Source organism: Erinaceus europaeus, chromosome 7 (assembly GCF_950295315.1).
Source record: "Erinaceus europaeus chromosome 7, mEriEur2.1, whole genome shotgun sequence".
Taxonomy (NCBI): Eukaryota; Metazoa; Chordata; class Mammalia; order Eulipotyphla; family Erinaceidae; genus Erinaceus; species Erinaceus europaeus.
In genome coordinates, this window is record NC_080168.1 from 108,205,050 (window position 1) to 108,228,095 (window position 23,046).

Genomic DNA, 23,046 nt, shown 5'->3' on the forward strand with positions numbered 1-23,046 from the left:
ACTTGCAGACCTGCTTCACCTCTTGTGAGGCGACTCCCCTGCAGGTGTGGAGCCGAGGGCTCCAACCGAGGTCCTTAAGCCGGTCCTTACACTTTGCGCCACGTGCACTTAACTCGCTGTGCTACCACCTGATTTTCCTTAATCAGTCTTAACATACTAACTCTCATATGCGTTTCTCTTTTCCTTTCTTTGCTCCCTCCTTTTTTTTTTCTTTTCTTTTTTTTCTTTTTCCTAGTAAGAACAAAGTTGGGGGGGAAGGGAAGATAAAGACACCTGCAGCAATTCTTTCCTACAGGTGGGGAAAAACCTGGGTTTTCACTATTGGTAACTTGTGCACTCTACTGATTAGGAGTGCAACACCAGTTGGCCTCATGCACAGGGCAGTTTCTCACTTGTTTTGGACCAGGTGGTGCACACTTGGCAGAGTGCCCACATTACAGGTGGTAAGGACCCAGGTTCAAGCCCTTGGTCCCCACCTGCAGTGGGGAAGCTTAACTTGGCTTGGGAAGGAAGGTCAGGGAAGATTTCTCTGGAAAGTTCATACTTGAACTTGACCTTTATATAAAGATCAATAGATATAATTTAAGCAGAGAAGCAAGGGAAGTATTCCAGGTCAAAGGAAGCAATAACAAACAATACATAGGTCAGATGAAATTTGTGAATAATTTAGTGGCTATTATAGAGTGTGGCTGAGTATGAAGAGTTGGAGACCAACTAAAACTATAATAGATCTGGAGTGCCTTTTGTTTGTAGTTCTATTCTCCTTATAAATATCCCAAGGACAATAATAATCCAAGAAGCATTTGAAGTAGGAGCAAGACTAGTCTGAATTGTCCCTTTGCTCATGTCATCCAGTATGTCTGAAATACTCTCCACTTCTTAACCTCTACCTGTCTAAATCTTACTCATCTTCAAAGATCACAGTGTCCACCATATAATTTTATAAACATCACATAATTTTAATTTACTTTTTTACCCTTCCTCCAATCCATTTAGGTTTTGATGGTGATATATATATATGTTTTGTTTTAAATGTTTATTTATTCATGGGAGAATCACAGCACTCTGGCAAATGTGCTTCTGAAGATGGAACTCAGGATCTCATGTTTAAGTGTCTATTGCTTTATCCACTGTGCCACTTCATGAGCTGCTAAAGTGGGATATTTTTTAAGTCCAAGTATAACAGAAATGTAATTTTAAAAATAGGTGGGTGTTACCCCCTCTTATTCTATGGTTTTGTTAATGTCTCCTTTCTTTAAAAAAAAATAGAAGATAACAAAATAACTCACTTGGGTAGTATGCTGCTTTGACTATGTGCAAGGCTCAGGTTCAAGCATGGCCCTCAGTACATTGAAGGAAGCTTTGATGCTTGCCTGCCTGCCTGCCTGCCTGCCTGCCTTCCCTCCTTTTATCCTTCCTTTGTTCCTTCCTTCCTTTCTTCCGATTGCTTAGTGACACACCACAGCACTCTTCACAACTTATGAATTTTCTTTGCATGGTGCTCCCATGTGGTGACCAGAGATTCAAACCTAGGGGCTCGAGCATGATATTCACTCTACTTGGGAATCTATTTCCTGGCTCCTTAATTTAAAAAAAAAAAAAGATATATGGGTTGAGATAGCATAATAGTTATGCAAACAAATTTCATCCCTAGCCACTTTTGAGTTCCCAGGTTCAATCCCAGTACTGCCATAAGCTAGACCTTGCTTGCTTGCTTGCTTTGTTCATTTATTTATGGCGAGAGGAGAACAGGACATTATTGGTACATGTGATACCAGGAGCTAAACCGAGGACTATATGTTTGTGAATCCCACACTTTATCCACGACAGCACCTCCTGGGCACAGGTTTTTTCTTTATGGAATACCACTTTCACTTGAAAGAAGAACCCTGACACACTGCAAAAGTTTCAACATGAGTATTTGATCAGAGTTTTTCCTGCAAATGCAGGAAATAAACCTGTCATTTTAAGAAAAACAGCTGATAGTATTTGTTGCTAGTGATAAAATTCAAGCCCTCAAGTGAAAATGAGAATTTTGAAAAAATTGTATTTATTACTATGAGCTTGACAGTATCCCAGTAAAGACCTTTCTGATGAGATTAACTAGTAGGATTTTTATTATTTCATAGTGAAATTCATAGTATTGTAAAATAAGAATGGTGTGGGATATGGTGCTGTGGATAAAGTGTTAGACTTTCAACCATGGGGTCCCAAATTTGATTTCTAGTGGCGCATGTACGTACCACAGTGATGCCCTGGGTCTTTTTCCTCCTCTCCCTCATTAATAAATATAATATTGTTTAAATAATGTGGATATAATCATGAAATTAAAAAATAAAGATCGCTGCTCTACACATCTTGCAACTTGCTTTGTCACTTAATATATCATTAATATATATATATATTATTTATTTATTGTTTACATATAATAGAGTTCCACATGCGGCAGAGAAGGAGAAAGAGAAATAAGCCAGAGCTGGGTCTTGTTTATGTCTTGGCTGACAGAATACTGGTTATGCAAAAAAAAGACTTCATATCTGAGGTACCAAAGGTCCCAGGTTCAATCCCCTGCACCATCATAAATCAGAAAACAGCAGTGCCCTGGAAAATAATAAGCAAACACGCAAGCCAGAACACCATTCCAGTATGTGTGGTGCTGGGGATTGTACCTCAGGCATGAAAGTTCAGAGCACTTACAATTGAACCATTTTCCAGCTGCCTTTCTCTCTCCTTTCTTCATCCATTAATGAGAGAGAAAAGAACCAGAGTATTGCTCTGGCATATGTGATGCCCGGGATTAAGCTCAGGACCTCATGCTTGAGAGTCCAACATTCTGTCCAATGTGCCACTTCCTATCCCACTACCTTTTAAAGTCAGTACATTTATACCTATTATTCTTTTTTAATAACGTGTTCTATCACGTGAGTGCTCCACATCTATTTAATCGCTCAGCTATTAATGTCATTCAGTCAGCCTCTTCCTAATTGACATAATGTAACAAAGGGTTGAGCACACATATTACCATGGACAAGGACTGGGGTTCAAGCCCCTAGTCCCCACTTGCAGAGGTAAAGCTTTGTGAGAGGTGAGGCAGTGCTGCAAGGGTTTCTTTCTCCTCTATCACCCCCTTCGCTCTCGATTTCTGGCTTTATCTATCCAATAAATAAATAAAGATAATAAAAAATTAACAGGGTTGGGAATCCTTTTGTAGTTCATAAGTGTGATGATTGAGCCTTCACATGGCTACGTAAGATGTGCCACCCTTAATAAACCTTGTTACGATGTCGGCACATTACCTGTCTGACATGAAAAGGGGGGAGGGGCGTTGGGTGGTAGCGCACCCCGTTAAACACACATAGTATGAAGTGCAAGGACCTGCGCAAGGATCCTGGTTCAAGCCCCCAACTCCCCACCTGCAGGAAGGTCGCCTCACAAATGGTGAAGGAGGTCTACAGGTGTCTGTCTCTCCGCCTCTGTATTCCCCCTCCTCTCTTAATTTATCTCTGCCCTATCCAAAAGGGGGGCGGGGAATGGCCACCTGGAGCAGTGGATTCCTAGTGCAGGCACTGAGCCCCAGTGATAACCCTGGAGGCAAAAAAAAAAAAAAAAAAAAAAACCATAATAGGGGCCCGGGCTCAGTGTGTTACCTGCACATAGCGGGAAGTGCGAGGACTGACTAAGGATCCCAGTTTTGAGCCCTTGGGGGCCACTTCACAAGCAGTTAAGCAGGTCTGCTGGTGTCTGATCTTTCCCCCTGTCTTCCCCTCTCTTGATTTCTTTCTGTCCTATCCAACAACGACAGCAATGACAACAACAATAATAACAACAGCAAACAAGGGCAACAAAAAGGAAAAAATAGCCTCCAGGAGCAATGGATTCATAGTGCAGGCACCGAGCCTCAGCAATAACCCTGGAGGCAAATAATAATAATATATAAAAAGATAATAGAAATTATTGTAACAACAAACATCCTTTACATATATCCGTGTACACTGGTCCTTTTTTAAATTTTTTTTTCTTTTTGATGTTATTTATTTGATAGATTCAGAGAGAAATTGAGAGGGGCAGATAGAAAGGGAGAGAAACAGCTCTGCAGCACTGCTCACCACTTTTGAAGCTGTTTTTGTTTGTTTGTTTGTTTTGTTGTAAAGACCTGCTTTGTGTATGATACCTGAGGGAGAAAGTTTCACTTGGGGGAGGAGCTGGGTGGTACACTGTTAAGCACACATATCACTATTCATGATGATCCCTGGTTTGAGCCCCCTACTCCCCATCCACCTGCAGGGAGGATGTTTCAGGAGCAGTGAAGCTGGTGTCTATCACATACACACACACACACACACACACACACACACACACACACATATATGGAGAAAGAGATCTCACTCTCATATTCTCTCTTTATTATTTTTTTAACTGTTTAGAGTAAGAGAGTGTCAGAGCATCACTTTGGCATATGTGATACTAGGGATTGAACTCAGGATCTCAGGTTTGGAGTCTTTTTTTTTTTTTAATATTTATTCCCTTTTGTTGCCCTTGTTTTATTGTAGTTGTTGTTGGATAGGACAGAGAGAAATGGAGAGGGGAGGGGGTAAGACAGAGAGGGGGAGAGAAAGATAGACACCTGCAGACCTGCTTCACCGCTTGTGAAGCGACTCCCCTGCAGGTTGGGAGCTGGGGGCTCGAAGGTTTGGAGGCTTATACACCTGTACACTGCACCACCTCCCAGGCTGCCCAGGCATCTTCTTTGTAACACTGTTAGTCGTTTTTCTCTCCTATTGTTATTTGGGTTTTGCCTCTATTTTAATGTTTGTTTGTTTTTTAATTCCTCCATGCTGTTGTTCTCTTGTCTTTGTTGTTTTTTCTGGTTTCTTCTGTGACTATCATTTCTTGCCAGCTATAATAGATTGTAAACATAGAAACTCTTTGAGGGCTGGGGTGGTGTATTATACTGTCGGGCTACGCCGCTGAGAAGAGAGCGGAGATCCAGAGCGAAGAGAGAACACAAATCTTTATTTGCGCTGGCACCTCAGAGTTGGGTGAGAGAGAAACAGGTTGGGCCACATGGAGGTAGCGAAAATGGCCGCCTCACGCAGTAACCTTTCCTGCGTCTAAACACAAAGTGAAGAAACCGGCAAGAGAACGAGGTGCGGAAGAAGAAGGGCTTTTATGGGAGCAGCTCTGGTGAGAATGGGAAGGAGGAGGAGCAACAGAGCAATGGGGGGGGGGAATAGACAATTCCCTGAGGGCACAACATGGCAGAACCAGCGCTCCGAGAATGTCCCAACTCTCGCAGGAACTAGCAATAGCCCCAGGGGACAACATGGCAGATGTGACTGCGTCTGCACAATTTCCCAGCATTCTACATTGTATAGGCGTTCAGTAAATGATGATAGAAGGGTTAGGGTTGGCAGGAGAAATAATGGTTGCATCTGATGGATGAGTGGGTGCTGAGAGCATCTGTGCACTAATGCATCCTTTCATCTTGAGAGCCCTTGGAAAACTAGAAAGAATAACTTCAGTTTAACCCTCTCATTTCAGGCAAGTACATCGCCTCAACACAGCGACCCGACGGGACGTGGCGCAAGCAGCGGAGGGTGAAAGAAGGCTACGTGCCCCAGGAAGAGGTCCCAGTGTGCGTGGTTAGGCCTGTGGAGGGGGTGTTTAGTGGGGTCTTTTGTTAAGGAAGAACATGGGTGCCTATAAATCCAGGGGAAATTCTCCTGACCCCAAGACTCCAGGACATTGAAGGAAGGGGCATCTATTTTCAAAAGGAGAGGCAGGCAAGATAGTTCACTTAGTGCACTTACTTTGTTATGGCACTGATGGAAGCTTCGGTTTTGTAAGAATTTGGTACTGTGATGTCTTCCTCTCGGTTTCTCTATCTCTGCCTCTGTCTTTCTGTTTGAAAAAGTCGGCCTAGGGTTGTGAAGCCTCAGTAATAACAAAATAAATAAAATAAAATAAAATAAAAAGAGAGGAGGCAGCTGGAATTCAGGGGATAAGTGAGAGTTACAAGTGACTTGTTGGGTGGGAGTAGACAGCATAATGGTTATGCAAAGTGACTCTCGCCTGAGGCTCCAAAGTCCCATGTTCAATCCCCTGCACCTCTGTAAGCCAGAGCTGCACAGTGCTCTGGTTAAAAAACAAATGAGTGGTGGTCCGGGAGGTGGCACAGTGGATAAAGCATTGGATTCTTAACCATGAGGTCCTGACTTCAATCCCCGGCAGCACATGTGCCAGAGTGGTGTCTGGTTCTTTCTCTCTCTACCTGTCTTTCTCGTGAATAAATAAAGCAAATTCTTTAAAAAAAAACACCAAAACAAGTGACTTGTCTTACTCTTGTGCCATCTTTACTCATCAGATCCTTCAGGTGCCTTCCTGACACCCAAAGCTATGCCCCCTAGGGACTCTACTACAACCTACAGATATTTGAGGGAAGGATCACAGGAAAAGGAAGGAAGCAAGTAACGAGAAAAGGGTGGTATGATGTGGGAGGTTAGAAAAGGACTAAGTAAGGATTCAAATTATTGACATCTGTTCCTTGCAGGTATGAGAACAAGTATGTGAAGTTTTTTAAGAGTAAACCAGAACTGCCCCCAGGGCTGAGTCCTGAGGCAACAGCTCCTGCCACCCCATCCAAGCCTGAAGGTGGTGAACCAGGTCTTTCCAAGACAGCCAAACGCAACCTGAAACGGAAGGAGAAAAGGCGGCAGCAGCAAGAGAAAGGGGAGGCAGAGGCCTTGAGCCGGACTCTTGAGAAGGTGTCACTGGGAGAGACAGCCCAGCTCTCCAGCGCTCCACCAGGCTCCCGGGCAGCCCCTACAGCCACCTCTGACCAGCCTGACTCAGTGGCCAGTACTGAGAAGGCCAAGAAGATAAAGAACCTAAAGAAGAAACTTCGACAGGTAGAAGAGCTGCAGCAACGAATCCAGGCTGGGGAAATCAGCCAGCCCAGCAGAGAGCAGCTAGAGAAGTTAGCAAGGAGGAGGGCACTGGAAGAGGAGCTAGAGGACTTAGAGCTAGGCCTGTGAGGCCGCTGGGAAATAGGGAATGGACTGCACAACAAACCATGGGGCTCTCTGGGGTTCTGGGGAAGGTGGGCAGCTGCAGTCAGGAGGGGTACCCCCCATACTGGCTCACTTCCAACTCTTGGGGCCCAACTCTGTTCCCCAGAGCCTAGTCTCTGCCTCATCCCTCCCCTTTTCTCCCCAACTCCTATTTTTTGGACTTTTCCCCCTCCCATTCCCAGTGTTCAAAATTTCAGTGACTACCCCAGATACCTTTGCTGCTGATTTGGATGTTTTGTTTAAAAGAAAATTGGGTGGGTGGGCATCTCTTGAAGACCTGAGGCTGAGGGTTGGGGGGGTTTGCCCAAGTCTTGGAGTCATGGTTCCTGTTCACAGTGTTTATGGGTTATCTTCCACTCCATCTCTCACATCTTTTTTTTTAAAGAACAAAATAAATCCAAGTAGACAACATGTCTGACTTCGCTGCTTTCTTTTCAGTTTCTAGTAACTATTTTATCCTATTTTATCCCTTCAGTTTGGTATAGGAAGACAAATATTTCGAGTAGGAATCCTTTTAATTTTTAAAAGTTATGAGTGTATAGGGCCAGGTCGTGGCGCACCTGGTTAAGTGCATACATTATAGTGCACAAGGTTCTAGGTTCAAGCCCCCGGTCCCTACCTGCAGGGGGAAAGCTTCATAAGTGGTGAAGCAGGGCTGCAGGTGTCTCTCTTTCTCTCTCTATCTCTCCCACCCCCTCACTTTCTGTCTCTATCCAATAATAAATAAAAATATTAAAAAATATAAATATGCAAAAATTATGAGCGTATGACCCATTTACCAAAACTGGTTGTTGTATATACATTTTCTTGGAATTCTTTGAACATAAATGAGTGCTGTTTTTTTAAATTTCTGTATTGGGGATTAATGGTTTGCAGTCAACAGTAAAATACAGTAGTTTGTACATGTATTATATTTCTCAGTTTTCCACATAACAACTCAACTCCCACTAGGTCCTCTGCCATCATGCTCCAGGATCTGGGCCCTCCTCCCACCCCAGTCTTTTACTTTGGTGCAATGCACCAAGAGTGTTTTTTTTTTTTTTTTTAAATTCTGTTTATTAATGAGATAGATAGGAAGAGCCAGATATCACTCTGGTACATGTGCTGCCAGGGACTGAACTCAGGACCTCATGCTTGAGAGGCCAGTACTTTATCCACTGTGCCTCCTGGACCACTTTTTTTTTTTTTACTGTTATCTTATTATTTTTTTTGTCTCTAGGGCTGTTGCTGGGGCAATCCACTACTGGTGTCCATCTTTTTTTTTTTTTTTTTCCGTTGTTGCTGCTGTTGTTGTTGGATAGGATTGAGAGAGGAGAGGAAGATGGGGAGGGGGAGAGAAAGATACCTGTTTGGGAAGCAACAACCCCCCCACACACAGGGGCTTGTTGAACCAGGATCCTTGCAGTAGGCGCTATGTGTGCTTAACCTGGTGCACCACCGCCCCACCCCCTCCCCCCAACATAAATGAGTGGTTTAAGATGAAACTAAGAACAAATCTAATAACTTACTCTACATATGTTATCCTTATTGTTTCATAGCTTTTTTTTTTTTTTTTAAGCAGACCACTGCTCAGCTCTGATTTATGGTGGAGCAGGTGATTGAACCTTTGGAACCTCAGGCATGAGAGTCTCTGCTTAACCATTATGCTATCTATCCCCACACAGCAATGGGATCTTTATACCTCCCTTACTGTTCCTTTTCAAGACTTAAAAAAAAAATCAAAAAGACACTGGTGTACTTAGTCAGAAGTGCTATTTTCAGACCTCTTCAAAAGTAAGTTGTCACTCCCACCAGCAAAGTGCCCATATCCCTATTGGACCCCTTCCAACCTTTGTACCCCCCCACACTCTTCCCCTCCTGGTAGCCTTAATTTGTGGTCTAAATTTAACAGTTGTTTTGGATTGGTTTTGTCTGTTCTCTTAAATTTCTTTATTATATATGAGTGAAATCATTCAGGGTTTGTCTCTCTACTTATTTCACATAACACCCTCCCCCTCCACCATATTAAAAATGTCAAGATTTCATCTTTTAAAAAGACTTTTTAAAATTATCTTTACTTATTAGATACAGCCAGAAATGGAGAGGGAAGGGGAGATTGAGAGGGAGAGAGAGACCTGCAGTGATGCTTCACCACTTGTAAAGCTTTTGCCCTTCAGGTGGGGATAGGGGCTCAAACCGAGTTCTTACACATTGTAACATGTGCAGTCAAGCAGGTGCACCACCACCTGGCCCCAAGATTTCATCTTTTTTTTTTTTTTTAATATTTATTCCCTTTTGTTGGCCTTGTTTTTTATTGTTATTATTATAGTTATTGTTATTATTTTGTTGTTGTTATTGATGTCATCATTGTTGGAGAGGACAGAGAGAAATGGAGAGAGGAGGGGAAGACAAAGAGGGGGAGAGAAAGATAGACACCTACAGACCTGCTTCACTGCTTGTGACTCTCCTGCAGGTGGGGAGCCCGGGGCTCGAGGCTCGAACCAGGATCTTTACGCCAGTCCTTGGGCTTAGCACCACGTGCGCTTAACCTGCTGTGCTACCACCCAACTCCCTTTCTTTCTTTCTTTTCTTTTTTCTTTTTTTTTTTTTTTTTTTTTTTTGCCTCCAGGGTTATTACTGGGGCTTGGTGCCTGCACTACAAATCCACTGCTCCTGGAGGCCATTTTTCCCTTTTTATTATTCCCCTTTTTTACTATTGTTGTAATTATTGTTGTTATTGCTGTTGTTGTTGGATAGGAGAGAGAGAAATCAAGAGAGGAAGGAAAGACGGGGAGAGAAAGGCAGACACCTGCAGACCTACTTCACTGCTTGTAAAGTGACCCCCCTACAGGTGGGGAGCTGGGGGCTTGAACTGGGATCCTTAAGACTGGTCCTTCCGCTTTGTGCCATGTGCGCTTAACCCGGCCCCCCAAGATTTCATTTTTTATAGGTGTGTGAGTGTGTATTCACTCGTCTGTCATTGTGCATTTGAGTTGCTTCCATATTTTGGCTATTTAACCCTGCAGTGAACATAGGTGTGCATATATCTATTTATTTATTGGATACAGACACATTGAGAGGGAAAGGGGAGATAGAGGAGAGACAGAGACAGCTACAGCACTGCTTCACCACTTAGTAAACCTCCCTCCTGCAGTTGGGGGCCAGGAGCTTTTGCCTGGGTCTTTGCACATTGCCATTGTAATGTGTGCATTCAACCAGGTGCACCACCACCTGGCCCCTGACTATATCTTTTTTAGTATTTTATTTATTTATTTATTTATTTATTTATTTATTTATTTTTGAGAGAGATGCAGAGAGAAAGACACAGAGAGAAACCCCAGAGCACTGCTCAGCTCTGGCTTATGGTGGTGGGGGGCTTGAACCTGGGACTTCGGAGCCTCAGGCATGAGAGTCTCTTTTCATAACCATTATGCTATCTACCCCTACCCTGAATATATCTTTTTTTAAAAAATAGTTATTTTGGGGGTTAGGCGGTAGTGCAACGGCTTAAGTGAACATGGCGCAAAGCGCAAGAACCCGTGTAGAGCCCCCAGCTCCCCACCTGCAGGGGGCCCACTTCACAAGCAGTGAAGTAGGTTTGCAGGTGTCTATCTTTCTTTGCCCCTCTCTGTCTTCCCCTCCTCTCGATTTCTCTCTGTCATATCCAACAACAATGACAACATCAATAACAAAAATAATAGTAACTACAACAATAAAAATCACAAGGGTAATAAAATGGGAAAAATAGCTTCCAGGAACAGTAAATTCGTAGTGCAGGCACCACGCCCCAGCAATAACTCTGGAGGCAAAAAAAAAAAAGTTATTTTACAGAGGGTTGGGTGGTGGCGCACCTGGTTGAGTGCACATGCTACAATGCCCAGGGACCCAGGTTCAAGCCCCCTGGTCCCCACCTATGGGGGGAAAGCTTCACAAGTGGTGAAGCAGTGTTGCAAGTATCTGCCTCTCTCCCTCTGTCCCTCTCCCCCCACAATTTCTGGATGGTTCTATCCAATAAATTTAAAAAATATTTATTTTACTAGTAAGAGATTGGAAGACAGAAGAACATTTGGCATATACAATACTGGGGCTTAAACTCATGTTTGTAAGCAGATCACTCTACCTGCTGTGCTACCTTATGGGCAGCAGGAGTGCATATGTCTTTTAAAATTAGTTTTTTTTTTTTTCTATTCTAGAAGTGGAATGCTGTATTGTATGGTCACTCTTCTTAAAGATATTTCTTTTTTTTTTATTTATTTAGTTTTTACATTATTTTGAGCCTCTGTTTCCCACCAGCAAATGGGAAGCTTCACGAGTGGTGAAACAAGTCTACAGTTGTCTATCTTTCTCCCTGTGTCCTCCCCTCAATTTATTTCTTCCTAGCTAAATAAATTAAATTTTAAAAGGAGAAAAAAAATGGTTGCCAGGACCAGTGGTGGATTCATAAAGCACTCACCTAGCCCCAGCAATAACCATGGTGAAAAAAAAAAAGTATATTGGACGGTGGTACATCTAGTAGAACACACACATTACTGTGTGACAATCTGCGTTTAAGCTCTCAGTCCCTACCTGTATGGGGGAACTGAAATAGTGTCGCAGGTCTCTCTTCTTCAACTCCCTCTATCTCTTCTATTCTCCCCCTCCCCCCACACACTTTCTTCTCAATTTTTCTGTCTCAATCCAGAAAAAAAAAAGAAAAAGAAAGAAAAGTCTCTGGGGCAGCGGATTTGTTTTGCCAACAGTGAGCCCCAGTGTTCACATACTTGGTGACAAAAACAAAAGTGATGGCACACCTGGTTAAATTAAGCGCACATGTTACAAAACTCAAGGACAGGTTTGGGGGGGGAAGCTTCACAAGTGGTGAAGCAGGCTGCAGGTGTCCCTCTGCCTCTCTCCCTCCCTCTCTATCACCCTCTTCTCTCTCTTGATATCTGGCTGTCTCTATCCAATAAACAATACATAAAGATGAAAATTTTATCATTTAAAAGAACAATAAAGTTAAAAAACAAAAAATATTTTTAAAAATATTTATTTCATTGTTGCCCTTGTGCTATTGTTGTAGTTATTATTGTTGTTATTGGTGTCGTTGTTGCTGGATAGGACAGAGAGAAATGGAGAGAAGAGGGGAAGACAGAGGGGGGAGAGAAAGACAGACACCCGCAGACCTGCTTCACTGCCTGTGAAGGGACTCCCCTGCAGGTGGGGAGCCGGGGACTGGAACTGGGATCCTTACGCCAGTCCTTGCACTTTGTGCCACGTAAGCTTAACCTGCTGCGCTACTGCCGACTCCCTGCATCACTGTTTTTAACAAAATGCTATGACTTGAAAACCATCATCCAACTAGGAGATACTTGATAGGCAGGATTCAGAGATGATTGGTCTAGAAAAAGATTGGCAGCTATTGGCACAGAGGTAATTACTGAAATCGCAGGAATAAATGACATCACTTGGGAAGACAGGCACAACAATCTGGGATCAAACCTGGATCTCCTGCTACAAGTCTAGTGCAGCAGAGGTTCCTTCTGGTCTCTATACTTGGCAGGATATTATTTTAATCTTCCCCCAATGGATATGTATTGTATAGCTTATGACAAAGTAAATTAGTCACTGGCTTAATTTTATTTCTGAGACTATATTACTCTTTGACTTTTATTTACCAGAATACTGCTCAGCTGTGCTATATAGTCATTCTAGGGACTGAATCTAGAACTTCGGAGCCTCAGGCATTAAAGTCTTTGTATATTCATTATGCTAGCTCCCAGCCCATGACATTTTTTTTTCAAGATTGATTTATTAATGGAAGACAGAAAACAAGAACATCACTGGCATATGCAATGCCAAGGATCAAATGGACAACCGCATGCTTGAGAACCCAACTTTATTCACTGTGTCACCTCCTGGGCTACTCATTTGACATTTATTCTCTTCTAATTTGTAAGTAGCAAAGATTCTAGGGCTCTAAATGAGTTTAATTTGGGCCAGGGCAATTATCCTTTTGTGTTAGTTTCTCATTGTCCACTAGGTGGCACTGTGAAGGGGAGGGTAAAATGTTTGCAAGTTTTTCAGTTCCGGGTTTATTATGAAATTAGCAGATACACTGCTAGATAATCTTTTGTCTACAGGCTCTCTGACCTCCCAGCAGAAGGCATATAGATCTCCCTCCTCCCACCCACCCCCAACTATAACCTGGTTCTATAAGTCGAGGAAAATAGAGAATTTGGAATGGAGAGGATACAAGTAGTTGTCAGAATTGCCTTCTTACAAAAGAGGTCAGGAATGATTTCCATTCTCCTCTGGAAATCATAGGGGATCCTGAGGGAACATATGGAGATTATACCCCTAAATAAATAACTGACTTGAGTGGGGCGTAATGTTGGTATATTTGTCTGAATGGAGGAGAAATAATGATGTTAAAAGATGTTTCATTGGGATCTTTCGTTGGCATTTTGTTAAATTCAGTCAACAATCTTTGAGAGCTTCTATAGGAGAACACAAAGTTGAATGGATTGTGTTATCTTCTCCCCTACCCCCAGAGGGGTGAACCACTGGCTTCTGGTGAGAACAGGCTTTGAACCTGAAGCTCTCTCTGCCTCAGAGCCCATGTGCAGAGCCACTACACCAGGTCAGCACTCTGTTTTCTCTTTTCTAAGTGCTCAAGAAAAAGAGTAAACAATAATAGGGTATGATAAATACTCTTGGGGCATTATGCAAGTGCTGTGGGAGCAGGAAAGGGGACTTTTAGTTGTGGAGGTGAGGACAAAGAAGTGACATTAAGGCTGAAACTAAATCTGGAAGGATGAATAGAACCCTCAAACATCCTAATAACCCACCAGATTCTGCTGTATTCTAAATCTTGTGTGGAACATTTTTCTGTGGCTAGGGACAAAGTGAAAGCATCCTGGGGGAAAAGAGAAAGAGGCGCCCATGCCAGGAAGTATAATCCATTGTGGCAGTCAGCTACAATCAGGAAGAGAGCTCTAAGTTGTGAACTTCTCTTTGGGAGAGCTGGGAGGAGTTTGTACTATAACCTGAGGAAAGCTTCAGGAGTGGTGAAATTGGGCTACAGGTGTATCTCTGTCTCTCTCCCTCTCTATCTCCCCCTATCCTCTCAATTTCTTTCTGTATCTATCCAATAATAAATAAATAAATAAAATAAGTTGCTATAGTGCACATGTTATAATGTTCAAGGACCCAGGTTTGAGCCCCCAGTCCTCACCTGCAAAGGGAAAGCTTCACAAGTGGTGAAGCAGGACTGCAGGTGTCTCTCTGTCTCTCTCCCTCTCTATCTCCCCTTTCTCGATTTCTGGCTGTCTCTATCCAATAAACAAATAAAGATAATAAAACAAAATTTAAAAAAAGAAAAAGAAAAGAATTGGGATGACATAGATAGCATAATGGTTATGCAAACAGAGTCTCATGTCTGAGCCTCTGAGTCCCCAGGTTCAATCCCCCACACCACCATAAACCAGAGCTGAGCATTGTGGACATAGTTTAATAAGTAAAGAGCAAGAAGTTATATATATATATATATATATATATATATATATATATATATGTATATGTTATGTTGTGTATTATCACTAAACTATGTCATGTACTAGTACTGTCACTTATGTATTACAAATACAGAGACTGGTAGAATAACTCACTTGGTTGTTATGTGTGTGAACCAGGTTCAAGTCCACTCCCACTGTATTGAAGGAAGTTTTGCTGCTGTAATCCCTGCTCTCTCTCTCAAAATAAATAAATAAATAGGGAGTTGGGCGGTAGTGCAGCAGGTTAAGCACACGTGGCACAAAGCACAAGGACTGCTGTAAGGATCCCAGTTCGAGCCCCCAGCTCTCCACCTGCAGGGGAGTCATTTCACAAGCAGTGAAGCAGGTCTGCAGGTAACTATCTTTCTCTCCCCCTCTCTGTCTTCCCCTCCTCTCTCCATTTTTCTCTGTCCTATCTAACAATGACGACATCAATAACAATGACAATAATAACTACACCAGCAATAAAAAAACAAGGGAAAATAAATACATATAAGTAAATAAAAATATGGGTCTCATTTTAAGATAATTATCATGGAGATGTAGAACATGAAATTTAATGAAAGTTCCTTTCACCACTGCCTGACCCCTGTGTACATCTCCGTAACTATTTGTAGTGGGTGTTGCCACACATGGTCCAGATTCTTCAAGGGTGAGGCCTGTATTCCCCAGTCACCAAAGGTGGCAGGCACTTGTGCCCTGCCTCACTTTACCTGACTCTTCTCTAGGTTTCAGGCCATATTCCTGGCCAATTCAGGGATACAAAAAGGTCTAGCCCCCTTTTCCAATTCAGAACTACACTGAAGGGCTATTTCAGTTCCTGAACTCCACAATGAATTGTGAAATTAGACAAGGCTCTTCCTTTTCTGTCTCTGCAGTCCTATCTCCCAACTCTTCCACAAGTGTGGGTCTTGAGCACATTTCTAATGAATCTCTTACATGCACTTTCTGACTCAGGTTACATTGCCCCAAGGCAATCTGCCTTGAGGTAATGATTATCTGTAATCTTTTTTACAGGCACACAGTGGAATATGAATATAAATATTAATATAAACTTGTTTTTAAAAATTGGGTTGCCTGGGAGGTGGCACAGTGGTAAAGCGAAAAACTCACCAGCTGGATGTCCTGAGTTCAAATTTCAACACTGCATATGCCAAAGTGTTCCTCTAAGTTGTCACAAATAGGGGCCAGGTGGTAGTGTGCCTGGTTAAGCCACACATCACAGTGCGCAAGGACTTGGACTCCTGGTCCCCACCTGGAGGGGAGCTTCACAAATAGAGAAGCAGGGCTGCGGGTGTCTTTCTGTTTCTTTCCCTCTCGATTTCCCCTCCCCTCTCAATTTCTCTATTTCTATCCAATAATGAATAAATAAATAAATAAATTGCCACAGATATATTGTGGACTTTTATGTTGTTGCTTTGTTTTTGTTTTTATTTTTTGCCAGAGCACTGCTTAGCTTTGGTTTATTCATTTTTGGTGGTGCAGGGAATTGAACCTGTGACTTCAGAGCCTCAAACATGAAAGTCAGTATGCTGTCTCCACCCTCCCTAGAGTGGTTTAAAAAAAGCTTATTTATTCAGTCAACAACTTGTTTATATATGAACTCTCATTTTAAGTCACCAGGTTCCAGATGCTAGCATGATGCCAGCCAGACTTCCCTGGACAGATGACCCCACCAATGTGTCCTGGAGCTCCGATTTCCCAGAGCCCCACCCCACTAGGGAAAGAGAGAGGCAGGCTGGGAGTATGGATCGACCTGTCAATACCCATGTTCATCAGGGAAGCAATTACAGAAGCCAGACCTTTCACTTCTGCATCCCACAATGACTTTGGGTCCATACTCCCAGAGGGTTGAAGAATGGGAAAGCTATCAGGGGAGGGGATGGAATTACAGAGTTCTGGTGGTGGCAATTGTGTGGAGTTGTGCCCCTCTTATCCTATGGCTTTGTCAGTGTTTCCTTCTTATAAAAAAATATATTTGTTATCTTGTGCTTCTCAAGGTTAGAAATTCAAAATAATGGGGGTTGGGTGGTAGTGCAGTGGGTTAAGCACAGGTGGTGCAAAACCAAGGACCTGTGTACGGGTCCTGGTTTGAACCCCAGGCTTCCCACCAGCAGGGGGGTCGATTCACAGGTGGTGAAGCAGGTCTGCAGGTGTCTGTCTTTCTCTCCCCTTCTCTGTCTTCCCCTCCTCTCTCTATTTCTTTTTTTAATTTATTTTATTTATTTATTCCCTTTTGTTGCCCTTGTTGTTTTATTGTTGTAGTTATTATTGTTGTTATCGTTGTTGGGTAGGACAGAGAGAAATGGAGAGAGGAGGGGAAGACAGAGAGGAGGAGAGAAAGATAGACACCTGCAGACCTGCTTCACCGCCTGTGAAGTGACTCCCCTGCAGGTGGGGAGCCGGGGTTCGAACCGGGATCCTTATGCCGGTCCTTGCGCTTTGCGCCACCTGCGCTTAACCCGCTGCGCTACAGCCTGACTCCCTCCTCTCTCTATTTCTTTCTGTCCTATCCAACAATAATGACATCAACAACAACAACAACAATAATAAAACAACAAGGGCAACAAAAGGGAAAATAAATAACAAAAAATAAATAATTCAAAATAATGTTAGTGAGACTGTGCACTTTCTGGAGGCTCTGGAGAATTTGTTTCTGCCTCCGTCTACAGACTAACTTCATTCATCCTTACTCCCTTTCTGCTGTCACTTGTGTTTTACTCTGATTCTCCTGCTTCCCTTTAATAGGGGCTCTTATGATTACATTGGGTTTACAGGCATAATCCAGGATAATCTCTTTATCTCAGGACCTATAATTCAACCACCTCTGCAAAGCCTCTTTTGCCAACTAAGGTGATACTCACAGGCTCTGTGGTTCAGGCAGGACATGGAAATATTTGGGTGGACATTGTTCAGTCTGTAATTGCATTACAAAGAACCAAGAGGAAGAATGATACTGTTCTTCTGGAACTGGCCAAGAGAAGCTGCTGCTGTGACTTACTTAGCAATTATGCTCTTCTGTCTCTCCTCTTGCTTTACACTTGACCTGCTTTGGGCTTTCTTCCTAGCAATAGACTTCCCCTGTTTCTCACCCTCAGAAGACGAAAAAGTCCAGGGGTGAGGAATGTCTGGCCTGTTGGCAGTATAGGGTCCTCAAAATTATTTGGTCTGACTCAGTCAAGGCAACTGCAAAGTGGGACTCAAAATTCAATAAATCCAGGATCTTTGTTCTTTTTATTTTATTTATTTATTTTCCTTTTTTTGTTGCCCTTGTTTTTATCATTGTTGTGGTTATTATTGTTATTGTTGTTGTTGCCAGATAGGACAGAGAGAAATGGAGAAAGGAAGAGAAGACAGAGGTGGAGAGAGAAAGGTAGACACCTGCAGACCTGCCTCACCACTTGGGAAGTGACCTCCCCCGCCTAAAGGTGGGAAGCCAGGGGGGCTTGAACCTGGATCCTTACACCAGTCCTTGAGTTTCATGCACGTGCACTTAACCTGCTGTGCTACAGCCCGACCCCCTTTTTTTCCCAGAGCACTGCTCAGCTCTGGCTTTTGGTGATTCAGAGGACAATGATGATGATGATGATGGTTGGATAGAAACTGAGAGAAACTGAGAGGGGGTGCGGGATAGAGAGGGAGAAAGACAAAGACACCTGCACCTGCAGTGTCTGCTGAAGTTTCACCATTCCTGAAACTTTCTTCCTGCATGTGGGGGTCAGTGGCTTGAACCTGGGTCCTTGTGCAGTGTAATGTGAGTGCTTAACCAGATGTGCCACCTGGCTGGCCTCTTGGTAGTGCAGGAGATTGACGCTGGGACTTGTAAGCCTCATGTATGAGAGTCTCTGCATAACCATTATTCCATCTACCCTCCACCCTCCTTTTTTCTAGGAGCTTTCCTCATAGCAACATTAAGTGCTAATTTAAAAAAAATATTTATTTATATATTTATTCCCTTTTGTTGCCCTTGTTTTTTTATTGTTGTGGTTATTATTGTTGTTGTTATTGATGTCACTGATGTTGGATAGGATAGGACAGAGAGAAATGGAGAGAGGAGGGGAAGACAGAGAGGGGGAGAGAAAGACAGACACCTGCAGACCTGCTTCACTGCCTGTGAAGTGACTCCCCTGCAGGTGGGGACCCAGGGGCTCGAACTGGGATCCTTCTGCCAGTCCTTGCGCTTTGCGCCACCTGCATTTAACCCACTGCGCTACCGCCCAACTCAAGTGCTAATTTTTAAGCTGATAATTTTGTATAGCCTGTGAATGATGTTTAAAGTATCCAAATGACGCTTGGCAGAAAAAAGTTGGTCCAGCCTTGGTCTAAGCTTTATATATCTCATATACAACCATGTGAATGGACTGACAGTTGTTTTTTCAGATCTAATTTTAAATTTAAAAAATATTTTATTTATTTATTATTGGATAGAGACAGACAAATTAAGAGGAGAGAGTTAGGGAGGGAAAGAGACAGAGAGACACCTGCAGCCCTGTTTTACCACTCATGAAGTTTCCCCCTGCAGATGGAGACCAGGGACTTGAACCTGGGTCCTTGTGCATTGTAATGTGTGTGTTTAACCAAGTACACCGCTGCTTGGCCCCCTAATTCTAAATTTTTAGGGGGAGTGGGAGAAATAAATAAATTCTCAGGGTTGGGAAGATAGCATAATGGTTATGCAAAAGGCTTTCATGCCTGAGGCTCTAAGCTTCCAGATTTAATTTCTGGAAGCACCATATGCCAGAGCTGAGCAGCTCTGGTGTTTCTCTCTCTGTGTATTTTTTATTTTTATTTTTTAATTATCTTTATTTATTGGATAGAGACAGCCAGAAATTGAGAGGGAGAGGGGTAGTAGAGAGGAGAGAGACAGAGAGATACCTGCAGCACTGCTTCACCACTCATAAAGCTTTTCCCCTGCAGGTGGGGACCGGGAGCTCAAACCAGAGTCCTTATGCATTTGTAGTGCATGCACTTAGCCAGGTGTGCCACCACCTGGCCCCTCTCTCTGTGTGTGTTCTCTCTGTATTTCTCATTAAAATAAAATAAAATACCGAAAAAAGATATATATGTATATATACACATATATATGTGGAGAGAGAGAGAGAAATCCTTTTAATTGAGGCCTCTTCCTCTCTCTGTCCTCTCCCTCTGCCTTTCTCTGTCTCTCTCTGTATCTCTGTCTCTCTGTCTCTCTCTCTGCAGTGTTTTACATAGCACAAATATGCCACACATATGACCCCGTGGAAGGACAGAGAGGGGGTAATCCGTATGAAATAGACAAATACGCCAGACAGCTAACTACCAGTTATCCTCTATCCTCCAGCAAATCTTTTCATAATCTCTCTGGGGAATTTTGGTACAGAAATTTAAAATAACACTGATAGATTCAACAGACAAAACAACAAGAGACAAATGAACACACTTTTTGCCAATGTCCATTCCATGCATTTGTAAGGGTGCGTTCTGCCTGTCTAGTCAAGAAAACAACCCTTTGGCTTGTCCTCAACACATGATCTATTCTGAGCTGGATTTTGGTTTCTTATGTCCCACAATGTACTCTTTCACTGCTTCGCTTCTATTCTCTTCTTGAGCACTGGCCACCACTTCAGAATGGAGGCCTCACAGCATAGCAGGGGGTTAGCATCCTTACTGAGTATTTATTTCTGATCTCACTGATCACCTTGTCTGCTCTAGTTAGTGTCCAGCTGGGCTTCATGTGATTAACTGAATGTTTTCCTACCTGTTTTCATTCTTGGTGTCCAAAGATTCTCCCAAATCTTTCCTCCCAGTGTGATCCTATCTTGTCAATATCTAGTTTCCTTTATAAAAACAGTTGAATGTCAAGTCAATAGTTTGTAATACAAAAACAATGCTTCTGTAATAAAACACACACATATATGCCCAGGAATCTTACAAATATGGGAAACAGAAAACTGTGCACATCCTGAGGAATAGCTTTAGGATAAAAAAAAAAAATCTGAAAATAGTCTTCCTTAGAACTGTTAGTCTGCTTTCTCAGTTATCATTTCCTCTTTCCCACCTCAAAAACTTCTTTCTCAGTTGGATCATTATACCAAAGCTGCAGGCAGCACAAACAAACTGGAATGGCGCCCCTTTGGCACTTTCAAGTTATTTTGCTCTTTCTTCCTCCCTACATGTGGGATACACTTCCACACAGCATTAATCCTCCAACATCATACAAATGAACTTACTAAAAAAAAGCAAAGGGCAAAAACACATGGGTGAATTACTTACTGTTCTTCATGTGAAAGATAAAACAGGTGATTCGAAGGAGAATCCTCTCTTTACAATCTTCCTCCATCAAGTTAGGCTTCCTACCAAAAACTCCTCCATAGTTGCTGGCTATGAAACAGTACTGGATCTTTTCCAGATCTCCCCTCCCCCTTTCAGTTACTACCCTTTTCAAAAGGAGAAGTCAGTGGTGAACTTCTTCCCTTGCCAGCTCCCTATCAAACCCTTTTACAAACAACAACAAAAAGAAAGAGAGAGAGAAAGAAAGAAAGAAAGAAAGAGACAGAGAGAAAGAGACCTGGGGGTGGGGTGGGCAGAAGAGCCAAACATAACGAACTTTGCAGGCTCGTGACAGTCTCCACACATTAGAGCAGAGCTGTTTCCTAGAGTAACAGTGAGGACAGGAAGCCACAGTGTTCTCCTACATCCCACTTCCCTCAGGAAAAATAATAAAGATCAGCTTGGCTTCTGTTAAAAAAAAAAAAAAAAAAAGGCTCCCATCCCCAGAATGAAAAAACAAAGTTTTTAAAGTTCTTTAGCTCTTTCTTCCTCCCTACATGTGGGATACAATTCCACACAGTATTAATCCTCCAACACCATACAAATAAACTTACTAAAAACAAAGCTCTGTTTCCATCATATGTTTCTCTAAGATTTTATTTATTTACTAATAAGAAAGATAGGCAGATCAAGAGAAAGAAGCAGTTATACTCTGGTACATGTGCTTCTGAGGACTGAACTGAGAACCTCATGCTTCAGAGTCTAATGCTTTATCCACAGTGCCACCTCCCAGATCACCATCTTATGTTTCTCTATCATCCCAGAGACTGAAAGAACATTTGCTTCTCACTCCCTAATTCTCCCGTTCCCTTCCTGGCTAGAGAGGCTGGAATGTAGCCCTTTAGATAATCCCCCGGGGGTGACTCCTACTTCTGTGACTTGGAGAAAGGAAGCAGACCTTGCTTTTATTTTATTTATTTTTAGTTTAGTTTATTTATTTATAAAATGGAAACACTGACAAGACCATAAGATAAGAGGGGTACAATTCCCACGACCAGAACTCTGTATCCCATCCGCTCCCCTGATAGTTTTCCTATTCTTTAACCCTCTGGGAGTATGGAAAAGGTCATTATGGGGTGCAGAAGGTGGAAGGTCTGGCTTCTGTAATTGCTTCCCCGCTGAACATGGGCGTTGACAGGTCGATCCATACTCCCAGCCTGCCTCTCTCTTTCCCTAGTGGGGCAGGGGTCTGAAGAAGCAGAGCTCCAGGACACATTGGTGGGGTCATCTGTTCAGGGAAGTTTGGTTGGCATCATGGTAGCATCTGGAACCTGGTGGCTGAAAAAGAGTTAACATATGGAGGGGTCAGGCAGTAGCGCAGCGGGTTAAGCGCAGGTGGCGCAAAGCACAAGGACCGGCTTAAGGACTCTGGTTCGAGCCCGTGGCTCCCCACCTCCAGGGGAGTTACTTCACAGGCGGTGAAGCAGGTCTGCAGGTGTCTGTCTTTTCTCACCCTCTCTGTCTTCCCCTCCTCTCTCCATTTCTCTCTGTCCTATCTAACAACGACAATATCATCATCAACAACAATAATAACTACAACAATAATAAAACAAGGGCAACAACAAAAAGGGAAAATAAATAATAAAAAAAATTGAAAAAAAAAAGAGTTAACATATAAAGCCATACAAATTGTTGATTAATCATGAACCTGAAGACTGGGATGTCGCAGATAAAGATTTATCATTTTGAAGATAGCTAGTAGGTGTATTTTAGGTATACTCCAAAGGGCCCATGACTTTATTAGTTTTTGCCTGAGCCTGACATCTGATATGCAGGTGGACCCAGGTTATTGTCTGGGGAGATAATGCCATGGCTGGAAAGAGGGCTAGAAAGCTGGATCAGGGAAGAGAGTAGCTCCCAAATATGGGGAAAGTGTATAAATATTGACGACTGTAAACCCCATCGATTTGATCTGGGGCCCATATTCAGCATAGGAGCCTATGTAACCTCTACATCCCTGTAGATCCTAACTTGCATTCTGTGGTCATCAGTAGGAACATTCAGAGTTGCACCAATTTCAGGACCCATCTTCTTCAAGTGGTAGAGTATAGTATCCAACCCTTCTTCGGAGGATGGAACATTCACTACCATTGTTGATCCACATTGAGGACAAGGTCCTACGGGGACCCCCAAAGGGGTCCATTATGTTGTTCCTG

The 23,046-nt window shown here is 42.8% G+C and overlaps 1 protein-coding gene, 1 long non-coding RNA gene and 1 other non-coding gene across 4 annotated transcripts in view; 2 read left to right on the forward strand and 1 right to left on the reverse strand.

The window, feature by feature from the left end:
- Positions 1-7,481, forward strand: part of PYM1 (PYM homolog 1, exon junction complex associated factor) — a 25,449-nt gene extending 17,968 nt beyond the window's left edge. For both annotated transcript variants that reach the window (XM_007533356.3, XM_007533357.3), the window contains exons 2-3: positions 5,542-5,635; positions 6,551-7,481. In XM_007533356.3, coding sequence (XP_007533418.1) covers positions 5,542-5,635; positions 6,551-7,034 — 578 coding nt within the window. In that variant the 3' untranslated portion in view covers positions 7,035-7,481. The remainder of the gene's footprint in view (positions 1-5,541; positions 5,636-6,550) is intronic.
- LOC132539494 (uncharacterized) overlaps positions 1-21,502 on the reverse strand; it is a 26,578-nt gene extending 5,076 nt beyond the window's left edge. Inside the window, exon 1 of the long non-coding RNA XR_009550818.1 lies at positions 20,834-21,502. This is a non-coding gene — a long non-coding RNA (uncharacterized LOC132539494). The remainder of the gene's footprint in view (positions 1-20,833) is intronic.
- LOC132539714 (small nucleolar RNA U13) lies at positions 3,200-3,306 on the forward strand. Its single transcript, XR_009551040.1, has one exon. It is a non-coding gene; the product is annotated as a small nucleolar RNA U13 (small nucleolar RNA).
- Positions 21,503-23,046: the final 1,544 nt, after the last annotated feature.